Genomic DNA, 25,060 nt, shown 5'->3' with positions numbered 1-25,060 from the left:
TATTAGTACTTACTCAACAAAATACAACAGGGACGTTGATTAAATTTTGAACTGATGTTAGAGTGGGTCATTTAGCTTTCGCCGGTGGGAATTGGCCTGGCGTACACGATCATTGTCACCCAGATAGTGTTTGACGACACAAAGACGAAAAGACGTTTTTTATGTCTGAGTTTGGTAGTGTGTTAAAAGGTAAAGGCAATACCTTTAGCTAAAACAGAATTAATCAAGTTGGCTGAAATGTTTTAATCGAATGTATGTCTAACTTTACAGATAAATGGTTCTCTTACAGAAACCAGGGGAAAATGTAGGCCTATACAACTTCATTATCCCACCGTTATAGATGCTGGTTTGGTAACTTTAAGAAAGATTTGATTTGATTGATTGATGTTTTACGCCGTACTCAAGAATATTTCACTTATACGACGACGGCCAGCTTTATGGTGGGAGGAAACAGGGCAGAGCCTGGACGAAACCCACGACCATCCGCAGGTTGCTGAAAGACCTTCCCACGTACGGCCGGGGAGGAAGCCAGCATGAGATGCACTTGAACTCACAGCAACTGCATTGGTGAGAGGCTCCTGAGCCATTACGCTGCGTTAGCGCGCTAACCAAGTCAGCCATGAAGGCTCCCACTTTAAGAAAGAGGACGTATGTTTTGCTTATGTTGGTCGTATCGTAGTAGCATATTTCCATGCCCCAGTTAAGAGCAAGGCACCTATATCTCTCACATGGATGGTTCGCAGTCTCGCTGTGACCGTCAGATCCTTGATCATTGAAGTCGCTTGTTCGAATCTAGCTCTCTTTATTTCGCCTGCGGCTTTAAGTCAGTTTTGTCAGGTTCCTGGGGATGATCGGTGGTGTACTCTTGGAACTCTGGTTTCCTGCACACAGTAAACTGACTGTCGTCATATAACACGTCGTTAAAAACTTATCAAATAAATAAATATAAAACTAAATAAGTAAGTACATAAATAAGAGTATACAACAATTCAGAAATATATATCGTCTAACCCGAAAAGTTCTTGGCTTAAATGTATATTAGCTCTGTATGTATTTATTTACATGTTAGCTGCATAGTGTTAACACAGAGAGTCAAAAGTTGAAGAGGGACAGCTGGGTTAGAGGCTGCGTAAATGTGCTTGGGTGACCATGGGAATCCGCGATGCAGTTAATGTAATAAAGGCATGTGCGTAAATTTATATTTCCGATAGCAATGGGATAAAGAATGGCTTTCATCTGGACGTTCCCGGGTTTAACCTATAGCACAGTTCACTGGGTAATCTTATCACTTGTTTAGGTTCATGTCTTCTCCAGGCGTTTTACTGCGAGCTGAAGCTAGAGGAACACGGTCTAATCAATTACTGCCATGTTAAATTCCCTTGATTAAGTATTAACAAGTAAAGAAATCAATGTGGGTGCGAAGAATCCTCTAGCGGACTCGTTCATTATTTCACAAAGGCTCACCACGAGGGCTTGTGCATGAGGTGCTGTCGTTGCCTTGGCAACAGAGAAACCACAATGGCCGCCAGTCGATATTCAGCCTCGTTTCCGTACAACAGCAATTGTTGTATGTTTTCTCTTTGTTGTTTCAGTACTGACAAACGTTCGTCACCTACGGCGATTGCTATAGAAAATGATATATATGGTATCAGTGGTAAGACATTCGATGAATCAATTTAAAATTATTTACGTTTCCACCAAGATTCGGTGCTAAGCAGACGAGACATATCCACGAATTCACCAGATTGCAGACTCCATCACGGAAAGGTAATGGTAAATTATTTACATAATATTCACCTCTGATGATAAACATGTATGTATAACTATATGTAAAACACTCAGGTATTTTACTCATACACTGATTGCCTAAATCTTCAGCAGCTGAGTTTTGCACACAATGTCGGCTTGCAACGTGCAGATGAATGGTGTTCAGTTACATGGCACACTACAACTGTCACAGAAGCGGTCGTCTGATATGTCCGTAGATACATGCGCTACACTGGCCTTCATGCTTTTAAGGAGTCTCGCGTTGTTTTACGAGCTCTAGATTAATTCGGACAGCTCCCACATAGTTGGACACTCCGTAGTTGTCGCCTGGTAGGCCTATACTGAAGCTATAAATGGCTCGGTTTGAATATACTGCTGTCCATTTGAAAGCCTTGGTTTCTATGGGAACTGTCGGCTTCATGGTGATTAGCTATTTACCTATGGAACCTACTAGGTGATATTTAGCTTCCGTAACGTTGGGTTTTAGAGTTATTAGAACGTAAGTGTTACGAGCTTAATGGCATGGTAAATGGCGGAATCAGATAGTATTGCCCAGGTAATCTGTCTAAGCAACCCGGCCCACGAGAGTGGGTTTCTATTTATAGACCAGTGTGACTTTTTTTTGCAGAACATGGTCTTGCTTGTTTAACGTGGCACTGAGCCACAGTGGGGAAAAACACACAAAAATCAATACATTTATTAAAAGGTAGATTAAAAAAGGAAATGCAGTCACAAAAGCGTAGAACCAGCTGCTGAATAGAAATTAATTAGCGTTTTCACTTTATATACGACATCGCGGACAAAGCTTTTTTTATTGCATATATACAGGGCTAAACGTCAGGTTAATTGCGAATGATCTGTCCATTAAGAGATTATAACATCTGTGTAGCTTAGACCATCTGCTACGTGAAAATATTCGCGGAAACCATCCGTCCTTCAGAAGTGGATTTACGCTTAAGTCCTTAAGCAGAAAAAGATATTTGGAGGTAGTATTATTGACCGTTGAGGTCAGACATAACTCTCGGGTTTAAGTTGCATATAAAGCTTATTCATCTTTTACAAATGCTAAATATACTCACAGTGTATTTATATAGGCTGCATATTTATGTATATTTATATAGATTCCATGTCTATCATACTGGTTTCCTCTCCCGCCGTACGTGGGAAGGTCCTGCCGCAGCTTGCGGATGGTCGTGAATTTCCCCAAACTCTGTCCGGTTTCCTCCCGCCTTAATGCTGGCCGCCGTCATTCAGATCACTCAATCTATCAAACGTAAATATTTCACAAATATATTAATCAACCAAACTGTCAACCATTCTGTTTATTCCTTGGATCGAACAATGCGAAACTAATTCAGTCTAAAGTAAGTGGTACAATTTTCTACTCTTTAAGCATTTACATGAACAGTTGGAATAAAAGTCTATATGTTGTCGCTGCTGTGGCTTTAGTCTCTATACTCTAAGCCTTTTATTGTTCATTGCCACGGCATCGATGGAGTTTGTGACCAAATTTGGTACGTATCGCACGTGTATTGCAGGAAGATAATTGCCAGTCGAGGTACAATCCGCGTCCCAATAGCGTGGGAAGACGTGCCCGGTTAAACAGTTAGCTGTTTTACTCCAGCTTCGGTGATACCAACCTTCCGTCAAATATCGAGTATACATATTATTGCTGAATGATTTTCGTTTCAGGTCATGATGTACTGGATTTTGCTGAGCGTTGCGGTGATCCTGCTGGCAGTGTTAAGCCAACTCCAGCTGGAATATGACCCAGAGATTGTCAAGCGCAGCGTTGTCCTTGCAGGTTCTCCGACTGAAGTCTACAGATATGTATCCGATATGAAACTGTACGCCAAGGTAAGGGCTCTATGACTGTTACAGAACTGTCAGGAACTACTTTGTGGAGTTGGAATTCAGCAACTGTTACACAAGTAACACAAATTTGCTATTATTTGTGTCCATCTTGGTTGATAAGAATGTTTCGATGCATAGACACAGAACTGTCAGTGATAAGTGTAATTTGTAATGTTACACGGACTTCTGGGGTTCCACAACTGTTACAAAAGTGTCAACCATAAGCATCATTTGTTTTGCTACTTGCTTGTGCTAGGTTTCAGATACTGTTACAGAATTGTCAGTGATAAACATCGATTTACAATGTTATTTGGGTGTGCTAGGTTTCAGTAACTGCTACATAACTGTCGGAGATAACGGTCAGTTATAGTGCTATTTGGTTGTGTGAGGGTTCAGCAACTGGTACAAAACAGCCACGATTTTTACGTAAACTGTGATGTTATTTGGTTTTGCTAGGTTTCAGCAAATGTTTCAGAGCTATCAGAAATTAGAGTCAGTTGTAATGTTATATGGTTGTGGGAGACTTCCTGGAACAGGGATTAGCGCCATTTGCAATGTTATACTTTGTTGTGTTGATGGTTGTGTAAGCCTCAAACAATCACAGTCATTTGCAATGAGATTTGTTTTATGAATGCAGTGGTTCCCAACTGTTTATGCTTACGAGTCGTTGGACGAAAGAGCTTTGGGTGTCGGCAAACAGTATACACAGTTCTCCTATATACCTTGGCTTGGTGAGTAATCATAAACAACACAATTATTTCACCTTGCATTTTCCCGCGAAATGTCGCCTCCTGGATCCAAACCGAATTGACCATATAACTCTCCTGCAATGGACAAGTAATACGTTACCAATTTACACACAAAGGCAGAAATGAACAACTCACAGCGCAGTTTAAGCGAGAAACGTTCTCAGTTGATTTGGAAGAAATGTTTCTCGAACATTTTGCAAACTGAGCAGTATTACCAACCTCTGCTTGTCGCTTGGTTCAATGGGGTAGGCCTTTTCGTAACCCAGACGCAGTTAACCCTTGGTTTCGTCCTGTGGCGGAGTGATTATTTATTTATGTATTTGTCTGTTTGGGGTTTAACTCCATATTCAAGAGAATTTCACAATGTACAGGGGCTCATTTTTACGAGTGGAAGGAACCGGCCTTGTAACTGACAAACTTGGCCACACATGAAACACAGATTTTCATACGCATAGAGTATGTCACCATGCAGCAAATCATGGTATCTCCAACAAATTTTGCCTGAACACCCATAGACTCATGCGACTGCTTACGAACATTCTCCCAAGGACTGTGGAGACGAGAGAATTTCAGCTAATCACTGAAGAAACAGGATCTTTACTCCTCCGTCACGAAGCCCTTCGTGTTCTGAGGTGTTCAGTAGTTCTGTAAGTGTTGTGGTACAACTTATTTATTTATTTATTTGATGGGTGTTTTACGCCGTATTTCAAGAATATTTCACTTATACGACGGCGGCCAGCATCATGGTGGGAGGAAACCGGGCAGAGCCCAGGGGAAACCCACGACCATCCGCAGGTTGCTGGAGACCTTCCCACGTGCGGCCGAAGAGGCAGAGAGCAACCACAATGGTAAGAGGCTCGTGGGTCATTACGCTGCGCTAGCGTGCTAACCAACTGAGTCATGGAGGCCCTTGGTAGATCTTACTTTAGTATCTAGAGAGTGTTAGTAAAAATGTCGAATTTTGTAATTGGCCCACTTGTCTTTATTTGACTAGGTGTCCCAATGTATATATATTTCACTTAATGTTTCAGGTCAGAGAAGGCATACTATAATGATAATAGATTACGATCCCCCCAAATTCCTGGCTTACATAGAGGACTCTTGGAACTTACCTAAAGTGGAGATTTCTCTGGAAAGAGTTAACAACAAACACACTCGCCTGACATGGACGCTGCGATCAAGATGGCGGAGCTATCTCTTTAAGGTATTATGCTGTCTTTACCCGCATCCATGCCACGCCAACGTGAAGGTCAAGTCAGATTCGTGCTCGAATAACATTCACTAAGGTTTCTTTTATGACGTGGAAAAGTGATTTTCCCGCTACTTAAAAAAAGATGTCACACTGTTAAAAACGTCAGGCCTCGCCTTAAAATTTGTTTGCTTTCTTGTATTGGACAAATGTTAGTTTTGATCTATACCTACCTAAAGCTGTCAAATTTGCATATATAGTTTTGAATATGAACGAGTCACTCCGACGATCTTAGCGATCTTAATATCTCACTGAAATGTTTCTGTTACAGTATTTGTTTGCCCAGGTGCTAAACTTCGTTTACGACGCACACGTCAAGCACGCAATGTTGAATCTGCGGGCCTTGTTTCATTCCTGACAAGAGTATGGGGAGGTTGTGTACCTCACCCAAGCTGCCTGATGTTGCACTGCTGATGCTAGGGAAGATAACCAACGCCAAGAGAGAAGTAGTACTGTATAAAGGACCAGTATCTAAATTTGAAAGATTAAGAAAATGTTGGAGAGAAATTCATAACAATCATCTTTCAGGAAAACCAACTTTCTGTTATGAATTCGAGGCCATACGAGGTCAGCTGAATTCCATTGAGCTCAGGTGGTAAAGTCACATGCAGAGGTAGAAACTCTGAATCGTGATTTCTGATCGCTAATCTGGGTCCGATCTGATCTGATTTCAGAATGATAACAGTTTGAAATTCATTACCTATTTAGTTCTGCATTATTCTGTGGATAACGTAATATTATTCAGGATCATTTCTCATAGGAGTTACAAGGGCGTGATCGTCATCTCGCTCTTAGGAATCGTCATTAATGTGGTTAGGAGATGTGTTTTCGGCCACGACGAGCACGACCAGCAAAGATTGCGAGCGGCTCACTTTTTGAATTTGTATGTAGTATAACGTGTCAAATTTCCACACTTCAGCTTCGTCAATATATATATATATATATTGACGATATATATATATATATATATATATATATATATATATATATATATATATATATATATATATATATATATATATATATATATATATATATATATATATATATATATATATATATATATATATATATATATTGACGTATCATGTTTTGGGGAGCAAAGCACTATGACTCGATTGAAAGACCGGGTTTTAGAGAAGCCTTTCCGAGTGTTGTGCCTGTGTAAGCGTTTCTATTTTTTCCATATTTTTGAATTAATGTCCTTTAAGCATTTTTGTTTGTCGATTGAGAGGATGCCTTTTGGAGTGTATATTCGAGTACTCTAACCCGTGCAATTGATTCTTTTGTCATCGATAATTTTTAGTTTATGTATTTGTAAGCATTGGATATTTAATATACTCAACCAAAATTGCATTAATTGGTCCTACGCATAACGCATTTAAATGGATTAACTGTGTATGATCTGTAAATTATTGTCCACGATCCTAAGCAATCAGTGATGTCTGTCCGACAGTCCATCGTATTGGAAATGTATACAATGTATAAATGACTGGGGCAGGTTACATATTGAATGTGTTTAAATTTAACGTGATATTTTCATGGATCGTAAAAAGTTTCATTTCTGTAAATGTACAGTCATTCATTCTTTTTAATAGTATGTACATAGTATGTACGAGTGTTTAGCATTTTCAAAAGTTTCTCTTCTTATGTTATCCATTTGATATTTATGTCCATATTGCACCATCCAACATATTTCACGGCAACATTTAAATCTTATGTCGGTTATTGCACTTGTGGTTTAATGAACAATAAGAAACTTGTGCATGGCGAAACACCATTCTTTCATCGTCACTGGTATAGATTCAGTGTACAGTGTGATATTTACATGGTCATTATTCACATATTCAAAAGACTTCAAGTATATGGCAAACACAGGAATGGCCCAAAATAACAATGTCTTGTAAACCACATCTAAAACATAATTATATCGACCCATTTTCGGTACATAATCCTGCCAAATATCCTTCTGAGGACAGACTGACAGGTTAATAAGCATTTAGTTTGGCAGTTCTGAAGGGTGGAGAAAATAGGCAGTGCCACAACGTATGTTTGGTTTCCAGATAGGCCAATTTCCACTTTTATAAGTCTTCACGATAATGTTTGAATTGTAACCTTGGTCAGTCTACCATTCAATTGTTTACGGTAAATCCACGCTTGTTACCAAACATACCTCATTAAATGGCTGGGACCGGTTTCAAGAAGCTCATTTAGCTAAGTAAGCCCTTAATTACCACTGAAACGTATGTTGTAGAGATGTAAAGTGCACTTCGCTAAGTGGAACTTAACACAAAGTAAGCTTCATGAAACCGATCCCTGTTCTGGAATGGTTTCAGAAGTATCCCCCGATTTTTATATATCAGGAATGAAACGCCATAATTGTGCGTTTCTTGTTTGTTACCAAATGGTTACAATTATGCAACTTTCGTTCACGTATGTGTTCATGCTGCAGAAATTGGGTTGGAATGAATATTTTCCATTATATATATATCTTGTTTATTGTTTGTCCATTATCCATCAGCCGACTGCATGGAAGAATATAACGTGGTTCCATTGTTTTTGCCCCGACACAAGCCTCTGTAAAGCAGCCAATCAAAGCCTGGGGCTTGTGCATGACGGAAATGCCACATCGATGACTTGCGCAATTGAATCTGGTTCGAGCACATAGGTATTACAGGGGGAAATTGACCCATGGGATTACAGTGGGTGATGTTGTTAACTGGCCGTGATGAATAGGCTTGGATTTGTGAGGAGAACACTTGCCCGTGATCAATGTCTCTAGAGAGGCTTTGGGAGCCGGGATTTGCGCTTAGCCCCTTGTGGTAACCAGGCCCATGTTCTCGACCAAACGACGCCAAGCCATCCATGATCGTGACGAGTGAAGAAGCTCGAACAATGTAGCGTTTATTACACTGCAGTGTCGACTGCTGCGGCATATTGACATTTTCCAATAGATATCACATGGTTATGGCATAGAAACGCCGTCGTGGATTAAAACAATGTATTCGAAACTTCGTGTCAGACAGTGGTAACAATAATGCAAGTTAATGTTGTGGAGGACAATGAACTCTTGAAAATGGGAGGCTTTCAACAAAATGTAGGAATACAACAGATGTTAAGTGTAACCAAAACCATGTAGCGTATTTTGGCATCTTTCGGAACAGGCTAAGACAGAATCTTAGCAATATTTTACAATTTTACTAGAGTTTGTTAGGTCATCTATTTGGCGAGCAAATAGTCTTAAGAGTAAGCCTTCCACATGTCCCACCAAAGTTAAGAAAATTTTGTTTAAAACATATAAAAGAGAACTGGGTTGTCAAAAGTTCGCAGGTTTGAATATTTCTGCATCCGAACTGTTTTCTGTTTTTTTTTTAGGTGACGGCTTGAAAGTATATATAAATATAATTGACACAGTATTAATGAAAAAGAAGCATATGAAGCGTAACAGACACTGGGTTTGATATGGCTGATCTAGGCACTATAGGCCATTGTTGAAAACTATGAAACCTTTTAATGACGTGAACAACAGAAACCCGCGTTCTAAGTAAGCTCCATGATAACCCTGATCTTGATTGACTTTGTCGTTTAATCGGCAAACTAGTTATACGTCACATGATGTCATCATCGTTGTTTAATGTAGGCCTAATGACAAACCGCATGGTTTGAATGGAACTGAAAAAAATGTAAGGTAGGCTCAAAACATGGACGCCCACATCTAACAACTGATGCCAACTTGGAACCTGGCTCATAATTAGTCGGACGTCAATCAAGATTAGCATCGTCAGGCGCCTAATCAAATCAATGACCTTCCTTTATTCTCTACTCAGCCTGACGATCGCGTAAACAGAAGATGACTGAGGCCTTACAATTGCAAGGCTATTTATTGAACCTGCACCGCACAGGAACCACGTAACATAATTTCAGTAGCGCGTGTCTACTTTGAGTCTCTTTCTCTGGTTACAGTTCATAGTTAAAGGTGGAGAACACCTAAAAATTACATAAAGTTCAGATGAAAGAGCGCAAAAAGTTAGTTGCTGATGTGACCTTCCACATTTTTTCGATTTTTCTTCAAAGAGACAAAGTGACTTTGTAGGGTGGGTATTTAGGACCACCTCTTGGTATATATTGTCTTTGTGTATCAGTGTTTTAAACTAGGATGTAACAAATGATTAATAAATACATTTGCACTAGAATTGTGAAATGTGTTCAACTTGAATTTTGATCATATTCATATTTTTAATATATTCATAAATATTATCATAATTCAGAATTAATGCATTTGTTTGGATATAAACAAGATATTTATATTCAAAAATAAATTTTTTTTAGACACATCCTTATTAAACCATTATTATGCAAAGACGATATACTCCAAGACGTGGTCTCAAACACCCACCATACAAAACTATATATATATATATATATATATATATATATATATATATATATATATATAGGTCTACTTATCTCTACATGTACATGTATATATGCACTCGTATTATCACGCGACAAGAATTTGCAATTATCTGCGACGCAGCAGGATCGTTGAAAATCTGAACTGACCGTGATTTAAGTTCCATTTTACAAGGTAAGTATTACATACCAGATGTGTTTCAGAGATCAAACTGGTGCAGAAGTCTTCATATATTTGACAGATTAATCACCAAGCAGTGTATAACTACACGACAAGACGATTAGCAGCGGCCAGACAAAAGGCATACTCATGTACGTCTATCGGTAACGCCACTACAGATTTCTGAATCAAGGGATATAAATCTGCGAATAAGGATTATACAACATAATATCCTCCTCAGCTTACAGCCATGCGTAATTTTGGTTTATATATATTTCCTGCTAATGCCAGATTAATACAGCTCAGCTCCCTGGCGGGAATACTTTTTTCCATGTACAAAGGAAACCTTTTAGAAGATAATTTCAATTATCAGCTACCTCTGTATATATTGGCAAATTGAGTGTAAAAATATTGAAAAAGGGTTGATTAAACTAAGTAATATTGCACTTAAAATCAATGGATAATGAGGCTGTCTTTATGCATTATGTCCGCCAACACTCGGTAGTCTCCGCCGAATTATGTCATACAAGTCCAACATTTACGAGCTGTCAGAGCTTCGCTATTTAGTTCAGTATTGGAAAAAAAACTACAAGAGTGACAACAAGCATGTCGAATTTCTCTACGAAATGGATTGCTGTTCTGTAAAAACAGGTGGTCGAAGAACCTTGGAGTTAGTATTTCAAGTTTCCAGACGATCTGGCCTTCACAAAGCACATGAAAGAAGAATTTTATACCCACCAAAACCGGCCGTATGTGCTCTCATCACTTTACAGCTGAAAGCTGCGGCAGGAATACAGCTAAATTCCAAAACGGCACACACACTTATAGAATACTATTAACTGAACTGAAAATTTTTGAACAGTAAATCTATGTACTCTTTAATGTCGACGTCCGTCCACATTCTACATGTAATTATATTGTACCACAACTCTTTTCGGAATGCAGACAATAACATGTACCGGTAGTTGTCATCAGATATAGTCATGAATTTAGAATCCATCGTGGGATAGAATGAAACGTATTGTGAAATGGATAGAGAAAACGAATGGTAATTAAACATTAAATCTTAAAATAACCACATGAAAACACAGGTTGTAACACTGGGTAGAGCTGTAGCCCTATACCAGTCCGTATTGCGAGAGCGGTTGGAAATGCCGGGACAAAGGCAAATTCAACTTGGAAGCCGAAATCTGGCCAGAGATGTAAGCGTCATAAATCGGAACTTTAACGTCATTCACTATGGGTTCAAACTCGTACGGCAGTATAATTTCTTCTGTGTAACTTGAATCCATCTAAAAAAAATTGATACGAATTCCCAGGCTATTTAGGCCAGCCAGACTTGGGGTTGGCCATCTATGACTTTACACGCTAAGCCATATTGGGCGGCCGGCTGGAGATCGGCCAGGGCAGTATATCAAAAAAATTTTTTGGTAGATTTAAAGTCATTATTACGTTTCTCAGAAGTCCTCTCGGTAACATACCATTTAAACAGGTTCTTTATAATCAGGACCAGTAGCTAAATCTGGACACTAATCCTTGAAGCCTTCCCACGCAAGTGTGTTGCACCTTTGTTGTTCGCACCGTTGTGACTGAGAAGCCAAATAACTTATATGCATGCGCATTAGCGATTAACCCCCAAACTTGATTACTTCACACTACTGTTCATTTCTGATCAGGTTACGGTTACAAAATTGTTGGCGATGGCTTGATTAACATAGCTATAAACGATACCCTGGCATTCATCGCCAAAGTATTTCCTTCGGACACACCTGGGCTTACTAGGCTTAAATGATCGCATGGCATTTACGTATTATAAAAGCCACGCGCCCACCAAATGTTGAAATATTTATGTTCATTACAGACTACTTTAGCGCCCAGCTCTTACTTTCAGTGAGGTACATTTGCTTATTTCCGAGGTATATTGTAGATAAGTGTGGGCCTGGGTATGAGTATGATGAAATATACATACCATATCCTTAGTACTCGCGTTAAATAATCCGTGTAATCTGAGAACTTTTCTTAGAGTAACAAGTACCCACAGAGAGATAAAACGAGATACTATAACAGACAGGCTGTCGGCTATATGATACATTCTCTGTGTGGCTCTCTGCTGTCACACGCCTGTTTCCCGTGTTATGGTTTTGGCTAATTTGTCTTATGTATATGTGGTGGTTGTTGAAACTGTTAAAAAAATAATAGTGCAACTTTTTACCAAACCTCATTTTGTCATGGATTAATACATAACTGGTACCTTTATACGTTTTACTACGACGACCCGCCTCAATCTACATTTTACATCCTAATCCTTCTATATGTCCCGCCTTGCAAAGGTCATAGGGATTAGTTACTACTGCATTAAATGGTGATACAGGATGGCGGTTGGATTGAATGCCCACACGTTGTATTGTTTCAGGATATAAACCAGAAACTAGTTCCAAAGTACACAATCATTCTTCTGATATGTCATATTAAAACTGAATTATTCAAAATTGTTGTGATTGTAAAAGCCGGCGTTGTCCACAAGGGGATATGTAACGGGGAAAGCATTGTTTTTCATGCTTCCTTGGTTGACTTGGGTTCTTAATAAATCTTGACTTATTTCATTCCCAGAAGACCGACCGAGGAGATTACATTTATTCCCTAGCCATTGTCAGAGCAAATCTTCAATAAATGAGCCATCAGGAACTCTAGGTTACTGCTGTTGGCTACAATTTGTCTCCCAGCTGGAACAGCACACGCTTGAGCGGTCTCAGACTCGCTGCCTTAATGGAACACGTTGAGATAAGTGAAACAATTACATAGTAACTACGGGTCCAAATAGGCAACGGCAGACAACGGCTACGTTGGTGAAGAAAGACGTCGAGCTGGACCTCCCCTAGTCATATCAGCTTTCACAATAATAAAGTACTTAAAAATTCATGCCTTCCTGAAAGTCTTGAGATTACGATGTATTGAAAGCTCAAATTAATATGAAGATCAGGGCTATAGACAATATCTTAAATACTTTCGCCTTCCTGGTATCGGATATAGACATACATGTTCAAGCATAAGTCTTATCCAGAGCAGTACTGAAGAAATACATTCAGAGATGTATCTAAATATATAACAAATTTTCTACAAGTTACTGGATTTTTGCCCTAAAACCCCAATAAACCATAGGTTTTCAGGAGTAAATCGTACTTCGAGATCAGCCATTTCATTTCTACCAGGTTTCTGAGGGAAAGAAATGGTTTCATACTATTAAAATTATCTGAAGCAATATCACAAACGGTGTTCAAGTAACAGAACATTGCCATCATCGTGGAAAAGGGTGTGAGAAAGTATTTTATTTCATTTTCCTTTGTACATCATATATATTATGGAAATCTGAGGAATTTCCTCACAACAAAAAACTGGAACCAATGTAACATGGGAGTGATTCCTGATACAGCGGTGTCATTAGTGTAATGACAAGCATGCCCTCACAATACACTCTATGTCCGAGTCTCACTTCGGAGTATAGCGGCAATATAATACTGTGTAGAAATCACCTCCTACTCTTTCTCCATTAGAACCAGTGTAACGTAAGATTGCCACATTAACGTCAATGTCAGCACCACAAATATCACATTTTTCGCAGAGTTTTGAAAATATCTAATATAGCGGGTTGGGCGCTTTTGTCTGGCGTGGCGGAACTGTGATCACGTGACTACTCCGGACTCGCAAAGGTGCCGTTATGAAAGCGTAAAAGTCCGTAAAAATCGTCTGCCTATTACAACGTGCTGCATAAATGTATAAGAACGCGGTGCGTACTGAATCACGAGGCAGTCAACCGCCTTCTGGAATGTTATTACATCTTATACAATTAAGGCCTTTAAAAGAAAGAGAAATGTCAATGTAGATGAAACAATTTGGCTCTATTCCGCCACTTATGGATCGCCTTAGGCTACGACTTGGGACTGCCGACCAAACTTACGGTTGTAAACCTGCTAATCAAACCCTTCTCTGTAGCCGAACTGAACGTTCCTTCTTAAACGGCCAGGAAACAAGTAGTCCTCTTTGGACTTCTTGGAGTAACCGAGATACTGTGACTTGTGCAGCCATACAAACGAAGATACAAAGCACAAAGCCACACATATCCAAGCTAGCACAAACGACCAGCCATAGTCATACGTCCTTCTTGCATTGATCACCTCTTTGAAAGGGACATCGTGACCCAGCACCAATTCACGCCGGCGTAGTAAATGGCACTTCCCGTGAAATAAAGCAATGGCGAAAGTCAAGCACATACCTGTTGGAGAGAAACGCATGCATTGTGAAATCAAGCACGTGGACAGCGCATGATATTCATACGGTTGCTTAATATTTCTCGCCTACACAAGCAGGTCCCAGTTGTGTCAAAAACACCTTCTCTGTTATCACGATGGAGTTCTTGTAAACGCCTTCTTTACTTTACGAGCACAACTAGACTGTATAGTGCATAGAAGAACAAAATAGTACACCATTTAGGTAGACTTGTGTTAGGCGTCCAATGTTCCCCGTTACAGATCTCTCCGAATTATGTAAGCTGATGGCAAAAATATTTCGTCAGGAAAAAAGACTGAGCCACAGGATTGTCTCAGAAGCTAGCCAACAGATATTTATTTTAGTATGTCACATTCAAAACAAAACTTCAATTTCCTCAAAAGAAGCATTCATTAATCAAATTAGCTAAAATTAAGAAACAAAAGATATCACCTAGTTGCTCAAAAGTGTATTAGGGCTTCAGCTTGGTATAAACTTTAGCTCAGACTAAAGTGTCATTTAATTTGTATAAGGATGAGACTGATATTAACTTTAATACACTTTTGAATAACTGGCCCCTGGTGACTAAAACCTTAAGCGGCCTTAACTGGGCCTGTCTTACAAGTTACAAAAGTCTTCAACTAGTGAACAAATCTCAAATTAGCATATGTGTCAATGTCTGCTGCCTAATTAACATCGGACGAATATGAAGGTTTGTCTAGACGGTTTAAATTGTAAAACCTCCAGACGAGCTTTGTGATGCCTGGCCTGTTAACTCACCTGCTGATAGCGAAGTGGCCGAGGATACCATTAAGGAATCTTTCGATCTGCAGAACGATCCATAAGCTCCTGTCACACAAGCTGTCATCATGGACATAAGGCATATCAAGGCGAAAGCGAAAGCCGCTCTTTCTAGGTCTGAATATACAAAACAAAACAGTAAGTGGTCGTTATAATAAGAATTTTTAATACAGTAAGAGCATAGTTTGAAGTCGTATGGGATTATGAACAATGTGAAATTGGTTTACGAACATTGCATGTAGTTATTGTTTCAGGGTAAATATAACCTGTTTTTTTTACTGTTACCAAATAAGTCATATGGTTTCTGTTGGTGATCACTCATACACAATAAATACTACTGACATTAATCCCCATTCACTGCTCCTCTTAATGAACAGAAATGTCTATTTTAGTCTTCAATAAAACACTTATCATTTTAAACTTGCGTGCAAATTGTCTTGTAGAAAAGATAATTTCAGTTAAAAAAACCTAAGTATTACAACCTTTTTTGAACAGAGAAAAGATTCCAGTAAGCTCTTTTTTCTTTTAGCAAGAAATGACACTTCTCTGGCAGTAACCTGCACTTAATAGAAGTTTTCTTCAGATTAACGGAGGTGGATGTCATCGGGTTCTCAGCCACTTGACTGGAGAACATGTGGCAGGCAGAGACTAACAGGATATTGGGGAGAGAATGGCTGCAGGTGGCTTAGCATAGCCTGGTAAACTAGGCGGATTAGCTGATAAGTCCCCTGTCAGGTCCGTGATCTAACCTATAATCCAACACCTTCGGGTGTTTTCAGTCGTGCGACGGATCCGAGCTTCGCAATTTCCTGAAGTTTTTTTGTTGTTGAATTTATCGGTTCTTGTTTTTTGATGTGCATCGAGTTCGTCTCTTAAACATATCCTCTTTTCTCCTAACTTACGTTCTTTTCCCGTTTACCAACATTTTATTCACCGACGTAAATTTTAAAGCAGCTCTAATGGATTTATGTGTTTTATCAGAAAACTAGATAAGAAACGTCAAGGTAGCTATAGCTGACCTTACAACCTCTTTCAGATATAGATATGCTGACACTGTGTCACTATTACCAGTCTTAAGAAAGCGTGTGCACTGAAGATATAGCATTTTGCTAAGCTGCATATCGCCATGTTCAGTGATACGTCAACGAGAAATACACAAATAAAGAAAAGCATGCCAACGTTGTTTTTCTGTTCTTGCACCATTTCCCAAAAAAAAACAAAAATCTTCAATCAAATTCTAGCATACTTCCAAAATTTTAACACTAAAACCAGTGGTGAGAGAAGTGTGCTCAAATTGACAATTTTTACACACTTGCGTCCTTGTCATGTACGCTGAGACGGTTCCATTTCGCTAATAAAATAGCTGGGGCGGGGGGCTGAGTTGTGCTGTCAGAACGTCTGTTTTCTTCAAAATTTGACAGCTCACATTTTCCGAGGACAAAGGCAAAATGAATTTACATACAACTGGTCCGGCAGTGAAGTTTAAAGGTGAATTATTTACTATTGCCGACATCATATGGCCAATGGGCACTTGTCAAGTGTATGCGATATAAAGAGGTGGCATCAAACAACAAGCATCTAGGTACCATATGTGGATAAGCGCAATATGGGCAACGATGCGTTTCTTAGACGTTTACTTGTAACCCGTCCAAAAACTGCGAATTGATGGCATTACAAGCACCTTGTGCTCGATGATGGCCGTCTGAAGAACAGCTCTTTCAGCTCTTTTTACACTCAACCGTTGTTTCATCCCAGTCGTTGGATGCCTCTGTGATCTATGTCAACGCTCCTGACTCCACACCTACCGTCACCCAGACACAGCGTGTGACCCGAGATGAAGAAGTTGTACGTTTGAGTCTGTCGAAATCGGCTCCACACGGTCATCAAATTCTCGGCAACGCTACTATCTCAGGAAGCACCTTCCATTTAAGCTTCAACTGAATCTACAAGTTTCTCCACGAAATAAATTGTTCACTTCTGACAGTTTTTTTATTACTTTGACTTAAAACCATCATTCCTCTGTTGTTGCAAAACTGTTATGTTCAAATTTAGAGCTCGCACTTACATGGAGAGGTGCTGGCGGGAAATATGCATTTATTAGTCAATAACTGTCACTTGCCTCGCTCTGATTGGATGCTTTATTTATCCCAACTTACCCAAAATCATAACAAAAGAAGTTAGGCCGTTACACATAAACAAAAAGGAGAGAGCGATCGTTTTCGTTTTCCCCCCCCTAATGGTTCCATTATTTTTTAATGGTATGTTAGAATAGAAATAAATAGTTTGCCATGATCAAATCACGAAGATAATGCATAGCAGGCGAGAGTTGTCCACTGTTTGAGAACTCAGAAGGCCTTCTGTGCACTATCTTAGTGATTTGAGCATTTCAAACTACGCTTTATTTCTTAATTAAAATGCACTCTTGGTGTTCATTAAATACTTTTGTATGAAATTAAAATGTATATATTAAGTTAATCTCACTGGGGTAATTTTTATCTTTGAGTTTTGCGTTCACTGATTGACTTATATATAGTGATATACTGACTTTTGACGCACCTTTACCTACTTTGCAGTATTTTGTTTCATAAATAAATACATCGTTTACTGGTTATGTGATAACTACAGATATAGGCCAATGTTAATAAGTGCAACAGATGACATACTTGGAAATAAACGAATGTAGCGTTGATAGGTTGCCATCCGTATTGAATATTGCCACTGCAAAACTATACAATACTTACCCCAGTATTTTCACAGTGTAAGTAAATATTTACGTTATGCCATTCGTGACTTCGTGTGAAATCGTTCCGACAAACTAACTGTTATCAATAAGGTAAATAGAGAAACCATATTTGTTAAATTTGTATGATTGTTGTTTAAAGCTTTGGAAGCATGGACTTGCTCTGCCACAAGAAGACACAATACTTGTACACACACCGAATGACTCCTCGTCGTCATAAGGCCAAAAAGTTGTTTCGGCCTTATGATTCGACGTAAAATCCCAAGCATACATACATAAGGTTGCGTGAACAACAAGAGCGGTGAAATTCAGAAAATTTTTGTCCAAGAATGGGACTAAACACAAGATTGGTGTGGTCTAGTGATCGGAAAGCTGGCTCCCTAACCACTAGGTCGAGGCCCCCCTTTAGAAAACATATTTATCTGTTGCACAAAAGTGGCTTAATATAGTGTTTTAACAAGTAGAATTACGCTCCCTTTTTGGCGAAACAAAACTTATGGGCCCAGTTGCTCGAAAGCGTATAGGCTAATACTGGTATTAAGTTATATTTTATATTTAAATTTTAGCCAAGCTCAGCAGCCAATGCAGTTCAGCAAATTCAAAGTATAACAGCAGCAGTTTTAGTTCGTATTTAATATACTGTTACACAATCTTTGTAAGCTAAATACGAAACCGAAGACTTGAATTAAAGTTAAATTTGGTATTAAGTCTTAAACTAGTTTTGAACAACCGGGCTCCCGTGATTAAGAGCAATTTGTTCTTCCAATTATATTTTAACAAACTTCTTGAACAACTTCTTGTGAAATTCTTATTTACAAAATACAATAATATAACATCTATTGTGAACAATGAAGAAAATGTCACAATGAGTTTGAGCTCAGTAGATACTGAGTAGAAATTGGTGACGTTGGCCCGCCCGTGTTGTAATGTGTGGTAAAGTTTTCCGGCGGGAACTGGATACTTTTTCTTTAGGTTTAACTTGGCAATAAATTCAAGTGGACAAATATAGCGTAATGTCTCAGTAAAGTAAAAAAACTTTGCTGAGAGTGTTAGTAGCTGTGCACTTCTCCATTGTTTTCTTCATTACGAGCCAATAACTTGTTCGGCTCATTCCAAATGTAATGCTAATTGTATTTTAAGAGGGAGAGAAGTATTAGTGTAAGATGAACTGGCTGAAGAGTGTCGATGTCATCCCTCTGACACAGTCCAGGGGAGAAATGGCAACTGAATCGTCTGCGACGATGTGCTCAAAGAGCTTTCTATACAGACATTCAGAGAAGCACAAAGTTGACTTACTGTGCACCAATCACCGAAATTTATTTGTCTCTTTCTCTGCCGATAAAGTTTACTTTCTTCCCATGCAATACTATTTTTTCTTGAATGGCAATGTTAAATATAGCGTTTTTCCCGTTGTCTGGTCGTAGACAGCCTTTGAAACATCTGTCTTTTACAATTACAGAACAGCTGAGGAAAAGAAAAAACAACAGCACAAGCATAAATTACACACGGAATGTGGAAATAAGATTAAAGAGGAAAGGGAAATAATGAAAAAAAGTTTCACATTTTAAGAAGATACGGTAACATATATCAGCAAAAGAGAGATGCAGATTCACTAGCAGAACACGAACCTTCATGGCAAAACTTTGTTTTTGTGCATACTAAGGACGTAAATCTGAATTAAGCAAGCCGTTGGTTTTAGGCTAAGAGAATGTTACTTTACTTTGCTATAGATATAGACTAAGTATTTCTCCTGTTTCATACAATGTAATAATTAAGGAATATCCGTGCAAACAGGATGATTCTTATAGAAGTTGAACTGACTGGAATACAGAAGCTTGGCTTTCATGCAGTGTCCAGTTTTGTGGATAATTTAGAAAACCTATAAAACCAAGTGGTGTGGAAAACTCGGCCCAGGCACTTTGGACAACTCGGAAAGCCGTTAACCAAGTACTTTGGACAGCTCAAAAAGCATAAAAACACAGAAAGATATAATCAAGTAGTTTGAATAGCTTAGAAAGGCTATAACCAATTGGTTTCAACAGTTCAGCAAGGCCATATATCCAAGTAGTCTGGACAGTAAGCTTATAACCAAGTGGTCAGTCTGTTATATCTGATCAATAACCCAAATTCTCAATTTTCATATTTTGGTTTACCCTTGGCTGTAACAATTCAAAAATAAAATGCACTATCCATATCAGTAAACTAATGTCTTCGCGTATTCGAGTTTTGATCAAAGTGAAAATTATATTATATGCCTGCCAGGGATACTCATCTCAATAGTTAAATGCGTCTCATTTATTTAAGAGCTTTAGTTATCGGGAGAGAATCCACAAATGCTACGCCCACACATTGTGAAGAGAAATTTGTTCATATGTTAGAATTCTCTATCTGACCCAATCACAAAGATGGATCAAGCGGATAAGACTGAAAGTCAATTAAATTGAAACTAACGATTAATGTATACAGTTAATTTTCCCGCTCTGATGAGCTCGGTTTAGTTAGCTGTTTATACATTGACCTTGTAAACGATGAAACGCCAGGAACTCAATTTAGCAACAAAGCGCCAACACATCGTCAAAGGATTTTTAAAAAAATTATTCATTTGTTAAAAAGTTTAAAACCGCTCTTAGCCAAGTACTTGAAAAATTCCCAGACCCGAAACTCCGAGACCTAAAATCGAAACAGAGCAAGCCGTGGGCGAATTCGGACATGCAACCTTGGTAGATGCACATCGATATTCCTCCGAATTCACTACACTTCCTAAAGCAAGATTCACTAAAGCAAGATACATATGCATAACGTTCAATGCATATATTATTGGAGAAGATATTTGACACGGAGAAAAACTTCGTCCAAAACTTTCCAAACTGACCCATTAAACATGAACGTTTTGTTAATTGCCTGAAGAAGCAGAAACAGAATCATTTTATTTTGATGAACACTCAAACGTTGAACGATCGTCTATAACTTTCATATCAAGTTTAGAATAGTCTTCCTAAGTTGCCTTCACCCCATCAAGGCTTGGCTTCACTAGAAGTTTTCATTTGAACCCTCACAGTTAGGGAAGGCCACTATGTTTAAGATTCTGACGTCCTGTACGTAGTGTGTGTATATCCTTATCGACAGGGGCCTGTATATAGTGTTCAATTAGTGGACCATCTGTTCTGTAATGCAGCCACGGGGCGCATGCGCGTTCCGAGGGTGGATTATTCGTATTGAACCAGTGACAGCTGTCAACAGTGGTTGAGTCGACATAAGTAAAGTTATAATTTATAAATAGGTGCATGGTTATACAGTTACCACAAACAGGCGCAGGTCTGAGAGTAAAGTTCAAGCACATGTTACGTATGAGTCTGAACACAGCTAGGGGTCAAGCTCACGCTGGGCTGTGATACCACCATCTGTCACCATCATGTCACTTATCCTACATGTTAAGCGCGTAGCAAAGTATCAGGAATTTCACCCCTACATAACAGGCTACATTATGATCGTCTAACGTGCATGATGTAGTTTTCCGGTATATGCCACCTTTCCACGTTTTCATCTCGGGACCCATGAAACCCGTTTGTGTTTTTCATTTAACGATTAGAAAATGACATAGTAACAAACTGCACAATCGTGCAGGAATTTTGTTATTTCCCCCTTCTTTCGAACATGCGTATCTAGATATCAGGACTTCGCACATGCAAAAATTCTGCATACAAATATACAATCCTACAGTTGACTTATAAGAAATAGAAATACATATTTCCTATCTCCTGTCTTTGCAGTTGTGCATAACTGAGACCGTTTGAACTGTCAATCGTTTTAGAAGGAGGTCTGTATATGTACATATTGTAGACCATTAAATGGTATCGAAGAGATCTTGTTCTATTTTTATTTGGCAGGTCGAATTCTATACTAGCGGCTTTACACAATCGTCTCATTTGCAGTTAATATCCCTGGGACCATTATAAATGTACACAGTACATGTGATACCGTGTACATATCAACAAACTCATAGACCAGTGCCGCCTTAACCAATTACTTTTCGACTAGAGCGCTACAGAGAAGTACACATTGCTGTCTTTAAGCAAACATTTCCAGATTTAAATTTTACAAATCCAGGAATTGGAAGGTTTCTTCAAGTGACAATTGTAACTAACTGCATAGCCATACTTACACTTAGCTGCAGGCGTGTCCTTCACGACGTCATCACGCCGTGTCAAGGTCAAAAAGCTGTAACATCTCCATGGGTTTAAGTGGAGAAGCCCAAGTCTTTGTCTCACACCTTCTGCAAAAGCAATGGAGAATTTATAACTGACCTATAGTCATCAAATTTCCAGCCCAGAGCCAGGCGAGTACGTCTAGTTCTCCCATCCTATCGCTTATCTGGTGTGCTGAGTAATTAGCTTTCAACATCACGTCACCAGAATTTCAGTCCTATTGTGCTGAGTTACATACCCCTGAGAGATGTAGCTAGTCTGACAAAGATACTGGGAACTTATATTGCACCGGTTCAGCTTTTGTCTTCCATCAATATAGCATGTATATTTAAAAATTGTCAAAGATCTATTTTTTACCCCGGGCACTCCGGTTTGTTCCACCAATAAAACCCATTAAGGTATCATTTAAATGAAAAATTCTTGAGTCTATGACAGACATTCGTACACCAGCCGTCAACAAAAATGGACGTTCATGTGAATAATCGCAAGGACAATTGTCAAAATGATGTTTAACACAAAACCACCTAAGAACTAAGCAAGTCTATAAAGTACAAAATTGGACGGAATCAAATGCAAAGCAAAAACAAGAATACTAAGTGAGTAAGATGTTGATCAACGCTCAAATATATAAATAAATAAATAAACCAGGATCGTAGATATGAGGAAAAGGCGTTAATGGACAACAGATCTATTTTCGAGACTGTCATGAGCATGCTGCCATTTCGGCGAAGTCTGATAAGAGTTTTAAATTACAAATGGGTTGAAACAATTTTCACTAAGCAGATGATAAGTATTTCTGGGTAACAAGAACAAATAAACTTAAATGCTGCAAATCGATGTTTGATGTGATCTAAAATAAAGCAATGTCAATAAACACAATTATGGCTCTTTGGTGATTTTTAATTACATTTGGACTGCATAACTAGTTAATATATCTACTTATTGATGTAATACATTTAGCTAGCGACGATGATTTCAATACATTCCTAAATATTACTCATCCTGTCTTGTGGCTCTTTAAATTCGCCATAATCAATAAGCAATCATTTTACAAATGTCGTTTACAAGAACTAGTTTTCAGAAACATGTCACTTTGCGTACTTATGTTTTATTTTGAGTTTGGATATACACTTGCTTTCAGCAAAAACAGTAAGTGCTCTCATCTCTAAGAATTCAATTTGACGGCATCCGCCACATTCTCCCAAATTTAGAATCCATATAGATGTATAAATACTTTCAAATTTGAAAACGTCATGATAAAATGTGTTAAATTAAAACATGTTCTACAAGAAAATCCCGGGAAGCAAAACGTTTGGCAAAATCGCAAGATTTGAATGCTATTGTATCCAAAAGCCATTGATATGGGAACATTAGGACGAAATATCGTTAAAATTACGAAGTAATTCCAAATACAACATTGTTGTGTTTCGTCTATATGTCTAATGACATTCATTCATATAAATACGTAAGTAAAAATTTGTTATTTTAAAACTATTTTGAACCTTAGAACTTATACGATGTTAGAAATATATAAGGCAAAGGTAACTTTGTAAAGAACGTGATTGTCTTTAATTCTAATGTGGCTGATGTTTTCTGTTTCGTATGGTATTTTTTTCTTTGGTGTAAACCTCGATGAGATGCATGCCACTGACTTTCTTATGGGAAAAGTGTGAAAATTGTTTTGTGACTTTATAAAAGTAATATGATGAAATTTTTTTACATTACATTCTACATTAGTAGAAGTGAAAAATAGTCACAAACTATGGGTGTAGGCATCCAAATCGTAAAGTCTGATAAACTGGGGTAGATCTAAACACGATTTGAACAGATGATAATTATTATCTCATCCACGGAAATACGATATGTATATATATTTTTATACGTTATAATATGCATATACACGAATGCAACTTTATTGATTAAATTTTATGACAGAGATTGCAACAAGGTAAAGATCATTTTCTTACATTATGACACAGGTATCAAACGTAAAGCCAGACAACATTTAGCACATCTTTTGAGTCTCATATCACGTCTATGATCTTACCTTCAAGATTATCACAGTCTCGAAACAGGTTTCCATATTGAACGAAGAGAATTATGGTTGTCTCTGCAGCCCAGCTTGAATTATCTAAAGTATCTGGAGGCACCTGGGAGATATTATGTGAGTAGTATTTATGAACTAATATTGGCGGCTGGTACATAGTCACATTGAAAGGGTAAGCCTCAGCTGGGTTGTTTGTCCGTTTAGTTCTTACATGGTGAATTTGTATATAGGACCTCGTATCTTTGGGTATTATCACAGTCGTTGTATTGGACCGCCTCAGGGTCTTGTTCAGATTGTCCATGTCAAAGCCACGGTATTCCCAGTAATCCGTAGACATGGACACAATAAGCAGGACTGTAACGTTACCGGCAAATATCAAAGTACTGTATTTGCAAATGCTAACCATCGGGCTTACTTTCGCCAGAGAACACGCTGAGCGTTAATTGTAACTATTCCCGTATCCGATAACGCCCGTCTACCAATTCTCCGTTGACAGTATTTTGCCAACACTCCCAAGAGCAATAACAAGAAAGGAGGTGTAAATCGATTGAGAGACTTTCTCTTGAGGACGGCTTGTCGTCTGAGAGAGTGCAATTCTTGCCAGTTGGTGTCCACAAATATCTCCTTGGAGCTGGCCGAGTTTTTTTTTTACTGGTGTCTGTCTCCGCCGGGTCTCTTTGGTTCCTGGTGATGTAGGGAGAAACGCTTCTAAGAAATCCTGACAGAAAGTAAGTTTGGACAGGTGAGCTAACTAAACGGCCGTGTGGTGAGCTGGTTATGACAGGATCCCTCGGTAACACCAGGTCTTCCCT

The 25,060-nt window shown here is 38.6% G+C and overlaps 1 protein-coding gene across 1 annotated transcript; it reads right to left on the bottom strand.

Annotated features, from left to right (window-relative positions):
- Nucleotides 1-13,496: 13,496 nt before the first annotated feature.
- On the bottom strand, nucleotides 13,497-24,779 carry LOC135461648 (uncharacterized). The gene is made up of 4 exons (XM_064738833.1): nucleotides 24,249-24,779; nucleotides 22,159-22,269; nucleotides 15,236-15,373; nucleotides 13,497-14,462 (listed from the first exon to the last, which is right to left on the bottom strand). The coding sequence occupies exons 1-4, from the start codon at nucleotides 24,652-24,654 to the stop codon at nucleotides 14,161-14,163; spliced, it is 957 nt and encodes a 318-aa protein (XP_064594903.1). The 5' UTR covers nucleotides 24,655-24,779; the 3' UTR covers nucleotides 13,497-14,160.
- Nucleotides 24,780-25,060: the final 281 nt, after the last annotated feature.

Source organism: Liolophura sinensis, chromosome 1, assembly GCF_032854445.1.
Source record: "Liolophura sinensis isolate JHLJ2023 chromosome 1, CUHK_Ljap_v2, whole genome shotgun sequence".
Classification (NCBI taxonomy): domain Eukaryota; kingdom Metazoa; phylum Mollusca; class Polyplacophora; order Chitonida; family Chitonidae; genus Liolophura; species Liolophura sinensis.
The sequence above is the reverse complement of the archived record's forward strand: the minus strand, read 5'-3'. Positions and strand labels throughout refer to the sequence as shown.

Excerpts from the sequence above, each read along its gene's own strand:
- LOC135461648 (XM_064738833.1), bottom strand. The coding sequence starts at position 24,654 with ATGGTTAGCATTTGCAAATACAGTACTTTGATATTTGCCGGTAACGTT. Across the intron at positions 15,374-22,158 it reads GGACACGCCTGCAGCTAAGT|ACCTAGAAAGAGCGGCTTTC; the intron begins GTAAGTATGGCT and ends TTGTATATTCAG. Across the intron at positions 14,463-15,235 it reads GGCCACTTCGCTATCAGCAG|GTATGTGCTTGACTTTCGCC; the intron begins GTGAGTTAACAG and ends TCTCTCCAACAG.